This window comes from Meriones unguiculatus, chromosome 1 (genome assembly GCF_030254825.1).
Source record: "Meriones unguiculatus strain TT.TT164.6M chromosome 1, Bangor_MerUng_6.1, whole genome shotgun sequence".
NCBI classification, from domain to species: domain Eukaryota; kingdom Metazoa; phylum Chordata; class Mammalia; order Rodentia; family Muridae; genus Meriones; species Meriones unguiculatus.
In genome coordinates, this window is record NC_083349.1 from 82,328,236 (window position 1) to 82,348,875 (window position 20,640).

Sequence of the window (20,640 nt, forward strand, 5' to 3'; positions counted from 1 at the left end):
TCCTGAATTGCATCTCAGTGGAATTCTTTTATCAGCTTAACTTTATTTTCAAGATTTAGAATCCGATAAGGGGATAGAGACTTACTTACTTGGTTGTCCTCCTGTGGTTCTTACTGTGTCTCTTGGATGTTTGATCTACACTAGGCTATTTTTATGATTCCCACAAACCCTCCACCAACGTTCAGGAAGCCGGAGCTCTGGTCCGATGACTTCACCGATTTTGTCAAGAAGTGCTTAGTAAAGAGTCCTGAGCAGAGAGCCACTGCAACACAACTGTTACAGGTCAGTGCCTACAAAGGACACCTTCTCCTTCTTGCAGCTTCCTGAGTCCCATGACTGCGCTTAAGATTTGAGCTGTGATTGGGACACATGCACTCAACTCCTCTGCATTTTCCCTTACCTTACATCAATTCCCCTGTCCATTTTCTTTTGAGTTCTGGTTTCTGTGGGTTTTATTTCTCGAGCTTTTCCTTGTGCCCTTGACTCAGCTTTTCTCCCTTGACCTTTTGCTCTACTATAATACATGTAAATATATGTAAATCCAAGGTCCCTGAACTCCTTGAAAAGGTTATTCCATGTTATAAATACTAGTTACAAGATTCCCTGAGTGAGGTGTTTTATAGTATACCTACTGTAAATAAACTTTGCATCTAGAGCACCACGAGGCTTTTTTAAATAAATGTTTGAAATTTAAATAACTTTACTTGAAACAAAAAAAAAGCTTGTCAAGTAATAAGTGTGCCTGGGCCTGTGCGCCAGTGTGTCTGTCGACAGTGTGCCTCACTGTGTGTCTCTCACTAACGAATGCGATAATTTTCACATAGTTCTTACTGTTAAGTACAAAAGAATTCTAGCCACAGTTCTTGTAAAAAAATTTTTTTCTTAAGCTACCATTAAAAAATAAAATAAAAGCCAGGTGTGTGACACACAGCATTTATCCCAGCAATCAGTGAGGCAGAGACAGTGGATGGAGCTCTGTGAATTCGAGACTAGTCTGGTCTATGAAGGAAGTCCAGGACTGACAGCTATACTCAGAAAAACTCTGTCTCAAAAAATAAAAACACTCAGGATGATATTTTCTAGTTGCATTCATTTGCCTGCAAATTTCATGATTTCCTTGCTTTTAATAGCTGAGTAGTATTCCATTGTATAAATGTATCACAATTTCTGTATCCATTTTTAGTTTAGGGGCATTTAGGTTGTTTCCAACCTAAATGGCGATTACGAATAAAGCTGATATGAACATAGTTGAACAAATGTACTTATTATATGATGGAACATCTTTTGGGTATACCCAGGAGTGGTATAGCTGGATCTTGAGGTAGTGCTATTCCCAGTTTTCTGAGAAAGCGCCAGATTGATTTCCAAAGAGGTTGTGCAAATTTACGTTCCCACCAGCAATGGAGGAGGGTTCCCCTTTCTCCACATCCTCTCCAGCGTGTCTTGTCACTTGATTTTTTTATTTTAGCCATTCTGATGGGTGTAAGATGGGATCTTAGAATCATTTTGATTTGTATTTACCTGATGACTGAGAACATTGAACATTTCTTTAATTGTTTCTCCACCATTCGATATTCTCTGTTCAGAATTCTGTTTAGCTCTGTACCCCATTTTTAAACTGGATTATTTGGTGTTTAGTTTCTTGAGTTCTTTATATATTCTGGATGTAAGGTTGGTGAAGATCTTTTCCCAATCTGTAACCCAGAACCAGAAAGACACTCGTATACTCACTTATAAGTGTTTATTAGCCATATAATACAGGATAAACCAACTAAAATCTACAAACCTAAAGAAACTAAACAAGGAGGACCCTAGGGAGGATGCTTAATTCTTATACAAACAGCAAACAGAATAGACACCGGAAGCGCCCGAAGAGTGGGAACAGAATGGAGCCTACCATAGATGTCCTCTTAAAGACTCTACCCAGCAGTGGATGAAGCAGATGCAGAGACTCACAGCCAAACTTTGGGTTGTCTTATGGAATAAAGGCAGATAAAAGTACCCAGAGTAGACAGAACCTCCACAAAGAGACCAACAAAGTCAAAAAATCTAGGCCCAGGGCAGACTCAGAGACTAATGCATCAACCAAGCAGCATGCATGGAGAGGACCTAGAGCCCCTGCTCAGACCCCCTGAGCTGCCAGTCTCATGTGAGTCGCCATGTGAGTTCCTGAGTAAGGGGAGCAGTGGCTGTTTCTGACATGAACTTGGTTCCCTGCTCTTGGATCACTTCCACTTGGCAGGGGACCTTGCCAGCCCACAGAGGAAGACTATATAGGCAGTCCTGATAAAACTTGATAAAGTAGGGTTAGATAGTATGGAGGAGGGTTCCCCCTTATAGTGGACTAGGGGAGGGGGACTGGGAAAAGAGGAAGGAGGGTGAGACCAAAAGGAGATGAGTGAAGGGACTATACTCTTTATATACACTTTATATAGTGTATATAAAGTATATACACTACTTTATATAAAGTAAATAAATTGTAAAAAATGAAAAAAATAAAGTAAATATCAAGATCATGAAAATAAATCATTATGATACTTTTTAGTGAGAGAGAGAGAGATAGAGAGAGATGAAATAAAATTGACTGAAGACTCCATGAAAAAGTCCATAATGCTTTTTTCTTTGTTTTAATTATACATAGGGCTCATTCTTTATGGAGTCAAGATAGCAGTATATTTCTTTTAAATCTGTGTAATTTTTGCCCCAGCAATGAAATTTTACAGTTTATTCTAAACATTACTCATTACATATGAATATGGTCCATCAGGAGACGTTACTAAAAAGTACATCTTACTCACACATGGGTGCTACAAGGGGACATCTTCAGGAAACAGTCTCCAGTGACTGCTTGGCAGTTTATTGCAAGGGGAGAAGCAGGAATGGGACGCAGGGTTATTTGAGTTTTGAGTTATATACAGGTATTGTTTTAAACATTAATTTGTTAATGTTTGAGATGGCCAATTTGTGATGTAAGGGCACCTGCTGCCCAAGTCTGACACCTGTTTTGGATCCTTGGGACCTCATGGTGGAAGAAGAGAATAGATGACCTCAGGTTGTTCTGTGGCCTCACTGTGTTTGCCACGGGACACCCATCTACATGACCCCCCTCAAAAGGAAACGAATTTTAAAAATTAAAAGAAGAGGGTGGTGAGATGGTCAGCCTGATGACATGACTTCATCTCCTGAGACCCACATGGTAGAAAGAGAAGACCGATTCTCATAAGTAGTCCCCTGATCTCCATACACCTCACATTAACTAAAAAAAGTGATAAAAGAAAATAGTTTCAAATTAAAAGTATATTAAGAGTTGGCAAACTTTGTTGGTATTTTTCCACAATAAATAATGAAAAACAATTTGTTAAAGCCTTTATTTTTAAAGGTTATCACTCTTTAAGAAAATATGAAGCAAAGAAGTCAAGACCTTCTTAGTGTCACTGTCATAATGAACATGTAAATGATTGAACTCAAAAGAAACAGTAGAAAAGAAAGGTCTTTTAAAGAAAAATAGGAAAAAAACCAAATGCCATAAAATTTCATAGTGAAAACAATGTGTCTGGGGACTGATTTTTTTTTTTTTTTTTTTTTTTTTTGCAGACAAAGTTACTATTTTTAGCTTTTTTTTTCTGTGATAAAAGTCTTTTTGTTTTGTTTTAAGTTAGGAAGGATGAAAGCATTTAAAATATGTCACTGTAATTCCTTATTTTTGTGGAGATGGGTATTATAGCCCAGAAAATTAAATGACTCACTGACGATTCTAGATAGATTCCATTTCTCCCAGCCACATCCTTTAAAAAATATTTTAATCAATTTTATTTATTTATGCCTGGGTGGGGATATATGTAGGCCTCAGCACATGTGTGGAAGTCAGAGGACAAATTGTGGGGACTAGTGGGTTCCTGGTTCAAACTCAGATCTTTAGGCTTGGTGGCAAGTGCCTTTACCCACTAAGCCTTACTGCCAGGCCTGAGAGCTCTTCGTTTCTTGAGAAACAAAGAATGCTAGATAAACTGAGTCAGCTGGGATGGAACATTAGCTCCCACGGTGTCTGACTTATTCTTACCAGTTCAGGTAAGATATAGAAGCAACTTTACCTTCCTCTCTGACCCTCCATTATGTTATAATTGCCTTAAATATTTCCTCTTTGTAGTTGAGAGCCACATCAATTATATAATATTTGCTTTAAACATAAAACACAATTGAGGAAACTCAAGAAAAGTGGAGTTTATTGTACTTACCCTATTTCTGTTCTTTCTGTCCTGTGTCTTTCTGATGCCCCATGGTTCCATACATCATTTCTCTTGTTTACAGAACAATATAATAAACCACATTCTTAGAAGTTTGTGATATTTTTCTTAGTATTATGCGTTGCCAGTTCATTTTCTTGCATCACTTGAAGATATGTAGCTGGAGAACCCAATTGTTCTTGTTGGAGGAGAATCACAGCAACGTCTCTGGATTCCAGTTTCTTAGGAAAAATCTCATTTGGTTTGCTTACTCCTTGCTCTCTTTTTTTGAATGGAGTTGGTATAGCTTCTAGACCCTATTACTTTAAGGTTCCCCACCCCCAAATTATGGAAGTTTTTTTCTTTTTTTTTATAATTTTATTTTTTTCTTATCAGTTACATTTTATTAACTCTGTATCCCAGCCGTGTCCCGATCCCTCATTCCCTCCCAGTCCCTCCCTCACTCCCTCATCTCCACCATGCCCCTTTCCAAGTCCACTGATGGGGGGGGCATTCTCCCCATTCATCTGATCCTGTTTTATCAGGTATCGTCAGGACTGGCTGCAAAACCCTCCTCTGTGGCCTAACAGGACTGCTCCTCCCTTCAGGGGTGGGGAGGCCAAAGAGCCAGTCATTGAGTTCCTGTTAGAAATAGTCCTTGTTCCCCTCACTTTGGGAAACCAATTGGTTACTGAGCTACCACAGGCTACATCTGAGCGGAGGTTCTAGGTTATATCCATACATGGTCCTTGGTTGAATGTCAGTCTCAGAAGAGACCCTGTGCCCAGATATATTTGGTCCTTGTGGAGCTCCTATCCTTCCCCATCAGACTAACTCCCCTTCTTTCCTATGATTCCCTGTACTCTGCCAAAGGTTTGGTCATGAGTCTTTGCTTTGAAAACACTGCTAGTTAGAGTCTTTCAGATACGCTCAGTAGACTCCTGTCATACGTTCAATGCACATCCCATCTGTCTTTCTAAACAAGGATTGATCTTCTTACCCCATGTCCGCTCTCTTGATTATCTTTTTTAGGTGTATAGATTTCATTATGTTTATCATATCTTATAGGTCTGTATAAGTGAGTATATACCGTGTTTGTCTTTCTCCTTCTGGGATATTTCACTCAGAATGATCTTTTCTAGATCCCACCATTTGCCTGCAAATTTCTTGATTTCCTCCTTTTTGATTGCTGAGTAGTATTCCATTGTGTAAAAATACCACAATTTCTGTACCCATTCCTCTGTTGATGGACATCTGGGTTGTTTCCAGGTTCTGGCTATTACAAATAAAGCTGCTATAAACATGGTTGAGCAAGTATCCCTTTTGTGTACTTGAGCAAACTTTGGGTATATACCTAGCAGTGGTATAGCTGGGTCTTGAGGAAGCACTGTTCCTAATTGTCTTAGAAAGCGCCAGATAGCTTTCCAGAGTGGTTGTACCAGTTTACATTCCCACCAGCAGTGGAGGAGGGTTCCCCTTTCTCCACAACCTCTCCAGCATGTGTTGTCACTTGAGTTTTTCATCTTGGCCATTCTGATGGGTGTAAGGTGATATCTCAGGGTCGTTTTGATTTGCATTTCCCTGATGGCTAATGAGGATGAGCATTTCTTTAAGTGTTTTTCTGCCATTCGGTATTCCTCTGTTGAGAATTCTCTGTTTAGCTCTGTTCCCCATTTTTTAATTGGGTTACTTGGTTTGCTGCTTTTCAGCTTCTTTAGTTTTTTGTATATACTGGATATGAGTCCTCTGTCAGATAAAGGGTTAGTGAAGATTCTTTCCCCATTGGTAGGCAGTCGTTTTGTTTTGATGACAGTGTCCTTTGCTTTACAGAAGCTTTTCAGTTTCAGGAGGTCCCAGTTATTGATTGTTGCTCTTAGAGCCTGTGCTGTTGGTGTTCTCTTCAGGAAGTTGTCTCCTGTGCCAATGAGTTGTAGGCTGTTCCCCACTTTTTCTTCTAACAGATTTAGAGTATCTGGTTTTATGCTGAGGTCTTTGATCCACTTGGACTTTAGTTTTGTGCAGGGTGATAAATATAGATCTATTTTCATTTTTCTGCATGTGGACATCCAGTTGGACCAGCACCATCTGTTGAAGATGCTATCTTTTTTCCATTGAATGGTTTTGGCTTCTTTGTCAAAAATCGAGTATTCATAGTTTTGTGGGTTTATTTTCTGGGTCTTCTATGCAGTTCCATTGATCCTCCTTTCTGTGTTTATGCCAATACCATGCAGTTTTTATTACTATTGCTCTGTAGTACAACTTGAGGTCGGGGATGGAGATACCTCCAGATGATCTGTTGTTGTACAGGATTGTTTTGGAGATTCTGGGTTTTTTGTTTCTCTATATGAAGCTGAGAATCTTTTTTACGAGGTCTGTAAAGAATTGAGTTGGTATTTTGATGGGAATTGCATTGAATCTGTAGATTGATTTTGGCAGGATGGCCATTTTCTCAATGTTAATCCTACCAATCCATGAGCATGGGAGATCTTTCCATCTTCTGATATCTTCTTCAATTTCTTTCTTCAGAGACTTGAAGTTTTTCTCAAACAGGTCATTCAGTTGCTTGGTTAGTGTCACCCCAAGGTACTTTATGTTATTAGTGGCTATTGTGAAGGGTGATGTTTTCCTAATTTCTTTCTTGGCCCTTTTGTCTTTGATATACAGGAGGGCTTCTGATTTTTTTGAGTTGATTTTGTATCCTGCCACTTTGCTGAAGGTGTTTATCAGCTGGAGGAGTTCTCTGGTTGAATTTTTGGGGTCGCTCATATATACTATCATATCATCTGCAAATAGTGACACTTTGACCTCTTCCTTTCCAATTTGTATCCCCATGATCTCCTTTAGTTGTCTTATTGCTCTGGCTAGGACTTCAAGTACTATGTTGAAGAGGTATGGAGAGACAAGCCTTGTCTTGTCCCTGATTTCAGTGGGATTGATTTAAGTTTCTCTCCATTGAGTTTGATGTTGGCTATAGGTTTGCTGTATATTGCCTTTACTATGTTTAGATATGTGCCTTGTATCCCTGATCTCTCCAAGACCTTAAACATGAATGGGTGTTGGACTTTGTCAAATGCTTTTTCAGCATCTAAGGAGATGATCATGTGGTTTTTCTCCTTCAGTTTGTTTATATGGTGGATTACATTGATGGATTTCCGTATGTTGAACCACCTTTGCATGCCTGGGATGAAGCCTACTTGGTCATGGTGGATGATATCTTTGATGTGTTCTTGGATTCGGTTTGCAAGTATTTTATTGAGTATTTTTGCATCAATGTTCATAAGAGAGATAGGTCTGAAGTTCTCTTTTTTTGTTGGGTCTTTGTGTGGTTTAGGTATCAGGGTGACTGTCGCTTCATAGAATGAGTTAGGTAATGTACCTTCTGTTTCTATTTTGTGGAATAGTTTGAGGAGAATTGGTGTTAGCACTTCTTTGAAGGTCTGGTAGAATTCCGCGCTGAAACCATCTGGCCCAGGGCTTTTTTTTTTTTTTTGGAGGGGAGACTGTGAATTACTGCTTCAATTTCCTTAGGGGATATAGGGCCATTCAGTCTTTCTACCTGATCTTGACTTAATGTTGGAAGATGGAATCTATCAAGAAAATTGTCCATTTCATTTAGGTTTTCAAATTTTGTGGCATATAGGCTTTTGTAGTATGACCTAATAATTGTTTCAATTTCCTCAGTGTCTGTAGTTATGTCCCCCTTTTCATTTCTGATTTTGTTGATTTGGGTGGTGTCTCTCTGCCTTTTAGTTAGCTTGGCTAAGGATTTGTCTATCTTGTTGATTTTCTCAAAGAACCAGCTTTTTGTTTCATTGATTCTTTGAATAGTTTTATTTGTTTCTAATTGATTGATTTCAGCCCTGAGTTTGATTATTTCCAGCTGTCTGCTCCTCTTGGGTGTATCTGCTTCTTTTTTTTCTAGGGTTTTCAGTTGGGCCATTAAGTTGTTTGTATGTGATGTTACGAATTTCTTCTTGCAGGCACTTAGTGGTATAAATTTTCCCCTGAGCACTGCTTTCAATGTGTGCCATAAATTTGGGTATGTTGTGCCTTTATTTTCATTGAATTCTAGGAAGTCTTTAATTTCTTTCTTTATTTCTTCCTTAACCCAGCTATCATTGAGTAACAAGTTGTTCAGTTTCCATTTGCGTGTAGGCTGTTTGTTATTTCTGTTGTTGTTGAGGTCCAGCTTTAGTCCATGGTAGTCAGACAGAATACAAGGGTGTATTTCAATCTTTTTGTATCTGTTGAGGCTTGCTTTATGACCAACTATATGGTGTATTTTGGAGAAGGTTCCATGCCGTGCTGAAAAGAAGGTATACTCTTTTGAGTTTGGATGAAAAGATCTGTAGACATCTATTAGGTCCATTTGATTTAGGGTCTCTGTAATTGTTTTTATTTCTCTATTTGTTTTCTGTCTAGTTGATCTGGCCCTTGGTGAGAGTGGAGTGTTGAAGTCTCCCACTATTAGGGTATTAGGATCAATGTGTGATTTAACTTTAATATTGTTTCATTTACGAATGTAGGTGCTCTTGTATTTGGGGCATAGATATTCAAAATTGTGATGTCCTCTTGGTGGATTTTTCCTTTAATGAGAATATAGTGGCCCTCCTTATCTTTTTTTATTAACTTGGGTTGAAAGTCTATTTTATTAGATATTAGGATGGCTACTCCCACTTGTTTTCTGGAACCATTTACTTGAAAAACATTTTTCCAGCTCTTTACTCTGAGGTAGTGTTTATCTTTGTTGCATAGGTGTGTTTCTTGGATGCAACAGAATGTTGGATCCTGTTTCCGCAACCATTCTGTTAGTCTGTGTCTTTTTATTGGGGAGTTGAGTCCGTTGATGTTGATAGATACTAGTGACCAACAATTGTTACTTACTTTAGATGTGGGGTTGGTGGTGTCACTGAGTTTCATTGCTTATATTCTTTTGGGTTTTTTGTTGTGTGTGTTCTTACGTCTGCCTCTAGCCATCTGGTTATTTATAATCCTCACTGTTCCTCTAGATTGTAGTTCGGGCTATGATCCTCTCTTTCTGTTTTCTGGATTGTTTTTTCAGGAAGATGAGAGAGGTTCGCTGGTTTGGGAGTGTGCGCTGTGGTTTCAGTTTTGCCTAAGTAAGGAATGCGATGCTGGCGCTATTCGCATGCACTTTTAGTGGGCGCAGTGTGCATGCGCGGATTCTCTGACTATTGCAGTGGCCTGCAGGCCACTATTATGCAGTTCTGTCTGAGATCCAGGGATTGTTTACCTGGATTACACTGGTGGACCCGCAAGGCAGAGGCTTCAATGTTGGGGTCGCTATCCCAAGAATCCCTATGATGCCCACACTAGGGGTGTGGGTGGCAGGGATCTCATCTGGTTGCTTCTGTGGAGAGGCCCTGGGTCTGAGGCAAACTAAGTCAAGATCAGGTAGAAAGACTGAATGGCCCTATATCCCCTAAGGAAATTGAAGCAGTAATTCACAGTCTCCCCTCCAAAAAAAAAAAAAAAGCCCAGTTGGAATGCACAGGGGTTCCCCTTGCTCACTACTGTCTGATTTGGTCCTGTTGTGGAGAGTGCACGGGTAGGCTAACAGTCAGCTCTGTGACACTGTGGCCACAGGACTTGGTGTCCACCTTTCCTGTGTGCTGCCTCTCTGTCCTTTCCCTCTGCCTGGAGGGGTTATGTTGACTGGTCCCGTGTAGCATGGGAAAGAGTTAGGTTGAGTGTTCTCAATCCCAGATCCCGGGCCCAGATATCTCTGCCAGAAGCAGCCTGGCAGTAGAACCTATGTTTGCTGATCCCGAGAGAGTATTAGGTAGGGTTGAGTGTCCTTAGATCCAGAGCTTGGGTTTCTCTGCTAGAGGCTGCTGGGTGAGCTGTGTCCTTGGCAGGCTGCCTCTCTGTCTTTCCCCTCTGACCTTACCCTCCACTAGGGCAAACTTATGGAGGTGCTCTCAGGGGAGTGCCAGAAGGAGTTGGGGCTTCTCAGTCCAATCCTGCTGGGGTTTCTCTGCCAGGGGTTGGGGAGAGGGGTGCCAGTGATAGAACTTGCTGCTAGACCTTACTGCGCTGGATGCAGGAGAATCTCAGGATGTGTAGAATGACCTCAATCCCAGATCCCGAGCTGAAGTTTGTTTGCTAGGAGCATCCAGCAGCACTGGAGTTCCGGCACTGTGAAGCTGCTGTGCGCCTCTCTAACCCTCCGCTCCGCCCCGGCAGGGTTATGGTGGCGTTTGGGAGTGCCCAAAAGGATTGGGTTTTCTCAGCCCCGATCTCAGGTTGGGGTACAGACAATGTGGTCTGTGGCAGATTCTGCTTGCTGCCTCCTGCCTCCTCCAAAGAGGGAGTAGGGATTTTGAGCTGGGCGCGCAGCTCTCCGCGCGGCAGGACCCGTGATCAGTCTCCCAACTTTGCTTCCCCGTGGGTTTTTTTGTTTTTTTGTTTTTTTTTTTTTTTTTTTTTTTTTTTTTTGTGACTGGGACTCCCAGTCTCTGGCACCCTTGTGCCCGCCAATCAGCCTGGGAAAGTGATCCAGACACGCAGGCTTGCTTCACCAGCCAGGAGACCCAAAGCCCGCGTTAGCCGGGTTCTCTTCCGGGTTCTGGCTGTGAGGCCCAAGAGTGGACCCGACCGATTCACACACCGTGGGAGCCTCCGCTCACCTGGGAAACAATCGCTGTAGTTTTAGGGCTCAGAGTTCAGTCTCTTGGCCGCTGCACAGAGAGTGGTGTCCCGCTTCTCAGACACAGTGTTCTCCCGGCGCCGCCATCTTGGTCCCCCCTGAAAGTTTTTTCTAATACTTTTTCAGCCTCATCTTGTTTTGTTTTTATTGACACAGCATCAGATCCGATGTTTAAGTCCTGCAAATTCCCTAGGCTAGGCTATTATACTCTCTTTTCTCAACTCCACATTATTCATTGTTTCACCTTCAGATCACTGGTTCTTTTGTCTTGATTTTGCTTTTCAGCCTATTGAGCGAGTTTGTTTTTTTCCCAGTTACCATATTTCTCAGTTGTAAACTTTGCCATGTATCCTTTTTATGTCTTTTACGTAATATATTCTGATTTTTCTTTCATTTACAAGCATGTTGCTCTATGCTTTTGTAATGTCTATGTCGTATTATTATTAGGATCTGTTGATTGCCTTTTTCCTACTTAAATTGTAATTTTTCTTGATCAGAGATTTTTCAGATCAAAACTGGACATTTCAAGTATTATGCTATTGAACTTTAGATTCCGTCTATTTATCATCTGCCTGTCTGTCTGTCTGTTTGTCTGCCTGCCTGTCTGTCTAGCTATCATCTACCTAATAATCATCTGTGTTTCTATATCTTTCAGCTAGTCAGCTAGCTATTATCTATCCATCCACCCATCCATCTATCCATCAATTCATCCATGTATTCTGTCTGTCAATCATATAGCTAGCTATCATCTATCTACCTATTTATCATCTATCTATCAGCTATGTATTATGATAGATATTATGTATCTATCATCTATCAATCAATTTATCTATTGTATTTATTATCTATCCATCTATCATCTCTCTGTGATCTGCCCCTTTGAGGATTGAATAGCCCTTTCACAGGAGCTGCCTAAGATCATTTTACATATCAGATACTTTACATTATAATTCATAACAGTACCAAAATTACATTTATGAAAATACAGCAATGAAAATAACTTAATGATTGGGTTCATCACCACGTGAGGAGCTGTATTAAAGGGTCACAGCATTTGGAAGGTTGAGAACACTGCTCTAGGAGAATGGCTGCTGTCTAAAATTTTTCTGTCTAACTAGGTTATTGGTCTTCTGGTTGTTTGGCTTGAGAGACCATACTTTTATAGAGGCCCTAAAAGTTGGTGACCATTCGTATCTGTGGTATGCCAAGTGGTTGGGGCAAATATCACAAAGCCCCATCCCTAGATTAATAGGTACAGTTAATTAATGGCTGCTGAGAGGGAGTGAACCAGTGTTCTCCAGGAGTGATGCCCCTGATAGGTATCCAACCCCAAGTGGCCAGCTACATGTGTGAGCAATACTAAATGAACTCAGCAGATTGTAGTTATAACTTTATTTGTGTGTGTGTATCAGTAATAATTAAGTATGTGTGTGTGTCAGTGGTGTTTAAGTGTGTGTGTCTATCACTAATAGTTAAAGAAAATGAGGACATAAATTTGAAAAAGATTCAGGAGCATGGGAGAAATTAGAGGGAGAATGGGGGAAATGATGTAAATATAGTACCTATATATGAAGTTCCCCAAACCGGTAAGTTTTTAAAAAGAAGATGATAGCTTGACTTAAAGGGAATTTCTGTTATTAACTTAGCTGGTTCTTTGCTCACTTTGGTGTAATCTTTTTAATTCAGATATGTCTAAAGACAGCAAAACTTCATTTCCTTTCAGAATTTTGTATTTTCATCTTCTTTTGAAGTATTTCTAAGAACCCTTTCATATAAGTAGCCCATAGTACATTTGTACATTTTAAGTTGAGCCCATTCACATCATCTTATTGTGGCACTGAATTAATATTTGGCTTCCACATTATTCTTTAGTGTTTTCACATTTCCATTTTTAAGAAGTCCGTAACTCCTTGATCTATCTGGAAGTCACTTTGGCATTCCTGTGGTAGGGCTTTAGTTTAGGTCCATTTAATCCCACCCATCCCCCACCAATGTTCACTTTTCCTTGTATGTTACTTGCCATTTCTAGGTGTCGTGATTTGTTCCCTCTCTTCTGACACTAAAGCCATATATGCAGGCATTGTAGACAGTTAGCAGAATTTACTGTTATATTATGTGCTTAATTAATATAAATGTTGATTAACTTCCTCTTCTCCCCTTTATATTGTGTTCTTTTTGATCATATCATTTGTAATATTTTATGTTTAATCAGTATTTCCATGCTTATCTTTAACCCAATTTTTTTAAAGTATAGCTTTTGGGGGGATTTTATTTGTTGTTGTGTTTTTTGTTTGTTTTTGTTTTTTGAGACAGGGTTTCTATATGTAGTCCTGGCTTTCTGGATGTGTTTTGTAGACCAGGCTGGCCCCAAACTCATAGATATCCAGGTGCCTCTGCCTCTTTGAGTGCTGGGATTACAGGTGTGCACCACTGTGCCTGGCTTAAAATGAAGGACACAGCTATTAGGAATTTTTACTTACTTTGAAATAGGAAAATCCTTAAGAATCTTACAAAAACATGAATTAATGTGCTTTGTATAAATTTATCATGTGCTTGAACTATTGAACCCAAGTGAGCTTTTGTCTGTAGGATTTAATAATAATGGGAATATCATCTACTGATTCACACTAGCATATAACCATATGCTAATTCTAATTTATTTATGAAGTTGCTGTGTTTTCCTTTTGCCTTTTTTCTTCATTTTTTAAAATGCTGCTTTATAATTTCAGTGTTACATGCATTTAAAAAATCTGTACCAATGTGTGTGATAGAACTTTATCTCTGACTGCACAGAACACTTACTCAAATAGTACAGTACTATTCTTCAACTGCCACCTTACTTTACCAACTATTTTCCCTTTTTTCTTTTTCTTTCTCTGTGTGTGTGTGTGTGTGTATGTGTACGTGTGTGTGTTTGACATAGTGTCTCTCATCATATAGCATCCAGGTCGTTCTTGGATCTTTTGGCTTTAGCTTTCTGCTGCTAGGATTACAGATGTGCCTGCATGTCTGGCTGCCAGTTCCTTGTTGTTGGACACGTATCTGTAGCAGTTACAGAGAAAGTGGGAGTACACAAGGAACGGGACATACGGAGATGTTTGAGGGTTAGAATGTTTAGCTCTACGTGGAGCACGATAGTGAATTTACAGTAAATGACACAAAGCTAAAATACATTTTGGAACTGAGATAAAACTGGCTTAATGTGATAGCTCAGTTTCTCCTGAGAAGACAACAGTGCATAGTCCAGGGTGAGATTTTCCCGTCTTTCTTTGACAGCTGTAATTCTATTGCTTCTGTTTTGTAGTGCAGATCTTTACTTGTGTTTACACAGGTTCAATGTTCCCACCTATGGTTCGGGGAACCAGAAATGTTCAGATCTCATTTCCTGGACGTGGATACATATGTAGACTTGAAGTTGGGCATCTCTCCTCAAGGCTCCAGAGCCTGAAATGTTTTACCACTGTGTTGTTTACATTTCTCTCTAGTCTGCTTTTTTCTTTTGCTGATGTTATTCATCTGTTCTTTTTGTGTTTCACTGATATTTTGTTGCAGTCAAATTTTTCTCATTTCCTATCAAATTTATCTTTCCTCTCTATTTTGGCATCTGCAGTGCGTAGCCCAGGTTCTTACCTGTATGTTGCCATTGCATTTCATTACTGAATTCCATTGCAAATTTTATCAACATTTTATGTTACTCCTTTGCTTGTTTACTAAAGCCATTCTCACATAAAATCCAAGCTTTTCATCCTAAACACTTAGCTCAGTTGCCTTGCTGTTAATCCTATCTAAGCTCACATAATACCGAAATGATATTGCTGACTGGACTACACGGATCTTCCCACAGTTCTAATCGTACATCTTGGTCTTTGTAATTCTTTTCATTTTTTTTCATGCTGTGAATACCTTACGCTTCTCTGAAGGCAGCTCTGCGTCAAACCGTACTTCCAGCATAGTCTTCTGTTTCTACGCCTCTTTAACGTGGACATCATGCTGAACCATCATGAATGTAACTTGCATGTCAAACTGTAACTTTACCATTTGTCTTCCTCATTTTAGCTGATAAATCCCTAAAGGGTAATGTTGTTTCCCCCTTTCCTCCTCTTCTGTATGGTCCTTCTACTTATGTTCATCGCCTTTGTGCACTTCCTGTTATCTTGTAGTTTCTGTACTTGTATCAAAAGTACCCTGTAGCACAGAAGGAAGAAGTATATGTTCAGTACTTTGTGACCCCTATGCCAAGGAAGTGGCATATAGCACCAGGTCACACTCCATGAAAACAGCCTCTCAGTCCTAATCAGCTGGGAAATGACTCCAGAGCATCCCTCAGTAGCTCAGGGCATAGTGGGACTGTTTTTGTGGATGACTAGAATCCTTGAGATTTTTGCCAATAGAATATAATTTGTCTGATGGTGACTCTTTAACTGTGCTAAAGAATGGATTAATTAATTCCTAGGACTTTGAAATGATAAGATTCTTAGCCATAGTTTTGAGAGTTTTCTCAAATAATTTGTTTTTTTTAAGAGGTATGATAATGTAAGTGTCCTTTTAATTTTTATTTTATTTTTTAAATATTAGTTAAATTTTATTAACTTTGTATCCTTCTCCCTTATTCCCTCCCAATCCCATTGTCCCTCCCTCATCTCCTCCCTGCCCCTTTCCAAATCCACAGATAGGGGAAGCCCTCCTCCCCTTCCATCTGACCCTAGTTTATCAGGTTTCATCAGGACTGGGTACATTGTCCACCTCTGTGGCCTACCAAGGCTGCTTCTCCCTCGTGGGAGGGAGAAGATCAAAGAGCCAGACATTGAGTTCATATCAGAAATAGTCCCTGTTCCCTTTACTAGGGAACACACATGGATGCCGAGCTACCATGGGCTACATGTGAGCAGGGGTTCAAGGTTATATCCATACATAGTCCTTGGTTGGAAATACAGTCTCATAAAAGACCCCTGTGCTCAGATAATTTGTTTTCCATGTTAAACCCCTTCCAAGTGTCTCTCATTTCTTCATTACTAGATTTTTTTTGTCTGAATATATTTTGTGTTTTATTAGACTTTATTAAAATAAACAGGGCTGATTTCCTCTGATTATGTTTACTAGCAAATGATTATGAACATTGTATTTTGTAGCTAGATTATTACCTCTATTAGCTCTGTTATTATCTATGCTTTATATTTCCCCTCTACTTTCTCTTATGCTGTTTTTATCAGTGATGAATTTAGTCTACTCAAGGTAGAAGAAGTAACTTAGCTAGTAAAGGCACTTGCTGCCAGGTATTATGACCTGAGTTAGATCCTTGGAACCCACATGGTAGAAGGAAAGAGCTGACTCCCACAATTTGTCCCCTGACCTCCACATGTGTGTACATAATCACAAACACACACACACACACACACACACACACACACAGTTTTAAAATGTAATTTAAGTGTAAAATTAAAAAGAGTTCTAATTTCTTCTGATGGTTTTTCTTTTGCTTATCACAGCATAGGGCTTATAAAATAAAAGAGAACTTAGTCATTTCTTACTTGGATCAGGGAAGTAAAGAAAGAAGCAACAGACTGAAATGAAGCAGTGGTCAGGAAATTACTTATCTGTCTTCACTGGAAGTGAGTAAATAATTCAGGATACAACAGAACAGAAGCTAAGTAAAAGTAACAAGTTAGTTCCCCTTTTGTTTAGCCATGAGGTTATTAATATAAATTAAATTCATTAGCAGTTCTAAAATGAGTTTTTCCTGTAATCATTAATCTGCTTTAAATATTTGAAATACTTTTACTACCTAATGGCTATATTTTTCAACAATTATATCTTTAAGGTCATTAATAGGGTTATATTTTGTGTGTATGCTTAAAATTGTTTTAAACAAGTGAACTTGAAACATTTTTCTAAACAAGCAAAATACTATACATCAATATATTAGTTGTAAATAAGAAATTATTGTAGCCTATGATCCTGGTTATCAGTTTTAATATTTGTTAGCTGTAATCCAGAAAATCTGAATTTATACCATTTAACTTTGTCTTTTTAGCATCCTTTCATCAAGAATGCAAAACCCGTCTCAATATTAAGAGACCTGATCACAGAAGCCATGGAAATCAAAGCCAAAAGGCACGAAGAACAGCAACGGGAACTAGAAGAGGAGGAGGAAAATTCGGTTCGTAATTAGTCTCAGAAAGTGGATACTTTAAATCATCTCAGTCATTTTTAAATAATTTTATTTTTTTCTTACAATCTATTGCTACTACTTACTAATTCATTACACAAGTGAAGCATGTAGTAAAACCCTTGAAATATTTTTTTTTTTGCTTTCCCTTTCTGGTGAGAGTCAGTGTTTAGTGCAATGTTGAGTTGATGCAGCAGGACTTTACAGAACCTTCATACCTTGGATTTGGATGGTTTTTATCTTATCATCTGGGACTTTCCTTTAACTGGTCACCAACTATGCAAACAGCAAGTGACTATATGGAGAAATGCATCCTTTATTCATTGAATGTAAAATGCTTCACATTCTATGTAAAACAGTTGGTGCTTTCCTAAAATAGCACACATAGAAATAGATGGTTCTGTTCTATTCCTACATCCATACAAATGATCAGTGCCGAACTGTTGCAGCCAGAACTATTATGGCCAGAGCATTGGCTCCTGCAGCTCCAGCAAGGTGGACGACTTGGCTGCCTATCTCTAAAGGGCATGTAAGTGATACTAAAAAGCTGAGAGAGGAATTTGATTCAAAGTGACCACACTGGGAAGAGCAAATAGAGAGTTTCAGGAAGCACCTCTCCTCCCACAAACCCATATCCAGAGTCCTGATGTCAAGCTTATTGTTTAATAGAGAGTAGAGGTACCATACCTTAGCACTGGTGGTAGGGTGTGGTCGAGCCTGTCAGTGTCTGTGCTTCAGTCTGTCCTGACGAGCTGTCAGAAAAATGTAAAATCTCTACATGGGAGACAGGTTCCTATCCTGGCTTGGACCGTCAGCCACCCCTTCTCCTGACATGATATTACTGAGGAAATTCTAGTTTTTGCAAAGGCGTTTTTGTTGTTTAAATATGCTAATTTATCAAGATGTAGAATATGTAATTTGTAGCTTACTAATCAGGGTACAGGTACTGTTCGTTGCATATATTATTTAAACTAATCAGTTGATGATTTTTCAAAAAACAAGTCTGTGTGCTTGTGCTTGTGTGTGCGTGCTTGTACATACACATGAGCTTATATTAGTGCACATGCAAGAACACTTGCCCTGGCAAGGGGAGTGAAACAAGAAGACAGTTTTGCAGGAGTTGGTTCTCTTGTTTCACTGTGGGTCCCAGGAATGGAACTCAGGTCATCAAGCTTGGCAGCATGTGTCTTTACACAAGTTGGTGTGCTTCATTTAAGTATTACACAGGGAGTTTGTGTGTGAGGGTACAGGGGTATGTTTGCCTGTCTTTACGCATTGGAAGAACACACTATATGGGCAACCATTCTATACATAGTTCTTGTGTTAATTGAAAAGAAGGGTGCTAACACATTGAATTTACAAGGTAAAGCATAGATTTTACCACTGAGAACTGGTTGATTTTAGAAATGGGTTAGAAGATTGATAAGTAATCTGTCCCTGCAGTGTTGTATAAGACATTTAATATTTACTATTGATACATCTTTTACTAAAGCTGCAGTTAATCCTAAGTCAGCTCTATACCCAAATCACCACACAGAGACTGGGATTTATTTAATTAACCAAGATCACAATGCTTGGCAATAGTTACTCCATCCTAAACCCCCAAACCCACGTAGTTTCCTACTATTCAGATTTTACATTTATACTTGCTTTTAGTGATATCTTAGGTCCGGTCCATCTCTCCACCTCATTCCAAGACTTTTCCTCCAGCCTTTCTCTCCCAGCTTTTCCCCTCTCCCAGCTCCTGCTCCTCGCTCTCCATTGCTCAACATTGTGGCTGGTTGTTTTATTTTTTGGCATGTTTACACAAAGTTGAGACAACTGATGCTTAGAATAAGTATCACAATGCAATGTCCTGATTGAAACCAGAGAGTGGGGGAGAGAAATCAGCATTTGAATGAACAAGGGTAAGGTGTATACCTTCCACAAGAACATCATAGCAACACTGCAGCCTAGGTATTTCCTTTCTCATAGTGCTAACTAACTGAAGAACATAAGGAATTGAATAGATTGGACATAAAATTGATAGAAAATTTTATGTTAAGTGAAATGGTGTACAAAACCTACAAATACTTCTTTATGTTAAGTTTGCACAAAATCTTTTTGTCTTTATGCAGGTATCAAATTGCTTACTTCCACTTTCAGCTAAATAAAAACACTGCTTTATGTATCTTAGAAAAGGTTGTCTTAATGGTTCTGAGACTTTCTAAAAGCAATGGAAGCTTTCTGGTAGCTTGTTTAGCTCTAAACTTTCGTGGGTGTGATCAGCAGAGCATATGTTTGCACATGCACTTAGAGTATGGCCTCTTTCCTGTGAATACCATCACTCTTAGCACCATGGCCAGGGGTTAATTTTGTTGGTCTTAGTTTTTTTTTCTGCTGCTTATTTTGCTGCCTTAGTCCCCCAAACGAGAGTGATTACTAACAAACTCAGCATTTGAAGACACATTTCATATGGCCAAGTGTGTTAGTGGAAGTTTTTGTTTGTTTGTTTGTTTGTTTGTTTAATTTATTTTTTATTTTAATCACAGGTCATTCACTTGTATCCCAACCAAAGCCCCCTCCCTTTTTCCCTCCTAATTCCACCCTCCCTCCCTCATCCCCTCCCTGCACCCTTCCAAGTCCACTGATAGGGGAGGACCTCCTCCCCTTCCATCTGGCCCTAGCTTATCAGGTCTCTTCAGGACTGGCTAGCCTAGCAAGGCTGCTCCTCACTTGGGGCAGGGTAGTGGGGAGGATCGAAGAGCCAGCCATTGAGTTCATGTCAGAAATAATCCTTGTCCCCCTTACTAGGGTACCCACTTGGATATGAGTTACCATGGGCTACATTGAGCAGGGGTTCTAGGTTATATCCATACATGGTCCTTAGTTGAAGAAACAGTCTCATAGAAGATCCCTGTACCCTGATATATTTGGTTCTTGTGGAGCTCCTGTCTCCTCTAGGTCATACTAACTCCCCCTTCTTTCATATGATGCCCTGCACTCTACTGAAGGTAGGGTTATAAGTCTCAGCATCTGCTTTGATACACTGTTAGGTAGAGTCTTTCAGAGGCCCTCTGTGGTAGGCTCCTGTCCTGTTACTTGTTTTCTCCTACATCTAATGTCCATCCCATTTGTCATTCTAAGTGAGGATTGATCATCTTACCCTGGGTCTTCTTTCTTGTTTATCTTCTTTAGGTGTATAGATTTCATTATGTTTATCATATCTTATATGTCTATATGAGTGAGTATATACCATGTGTGTCTTTCTGCTTCTGGGATACCTCACTTCTGGGATATCTCAGGATGATCTTTTCTAGGTCCCACCATTTGCCTGCAAATTTCATGATTTCCTCATTTTTGATTGCTGAGTAGTATTCCATTGTGTAAAAATACCACAATTTCTGTATCCATTCCTCCATTGAGGGACATCTGGGTTGTTTCCAGGTTCTGGCTATTACAAATAAAGCTGCTACAAACATGGTTGAACAAATGTCCTTGTTGTATACTTGAGCATCTTTTGGATATATGCCTAGGAGTGGTGTAGCTGGATCTTGAGGTAGCAGTATACCTGATTGTCTGAGAAAGTGCCAGATTGATTT

At 39.5% G+C, this 20,640-nt stretch overlaps 1 protein-coding gene across 3 annotated transcripts in view; it reads left to right on the top strand.

Moving 5' to 3' along the window:
- Positions 1 to 20,640, top strand: part of Stk3 (serine/threonine kinase 3) — a 348,343-nt gene that overhangs the window by 203,923 nt on the left and 123,780 nt on the right. For all 3 annotated transcript variants that reach the window (XM_060392896.1, XM_060392903.1, XM_060392906.1), the window contains 2 exons: positions 145 to 282; positions 16,925 to 17,050. In XM_060392896.1, coding sequence (XP_060248879.1) covers positions 145 to 282; positions 16,925 to 17,050 — 264 coding nt within the window. The remainder of the gene's footprint in view (positions 1 to 144; positions 283 to 16,924; positions 17,051 to 20,640) is intronic.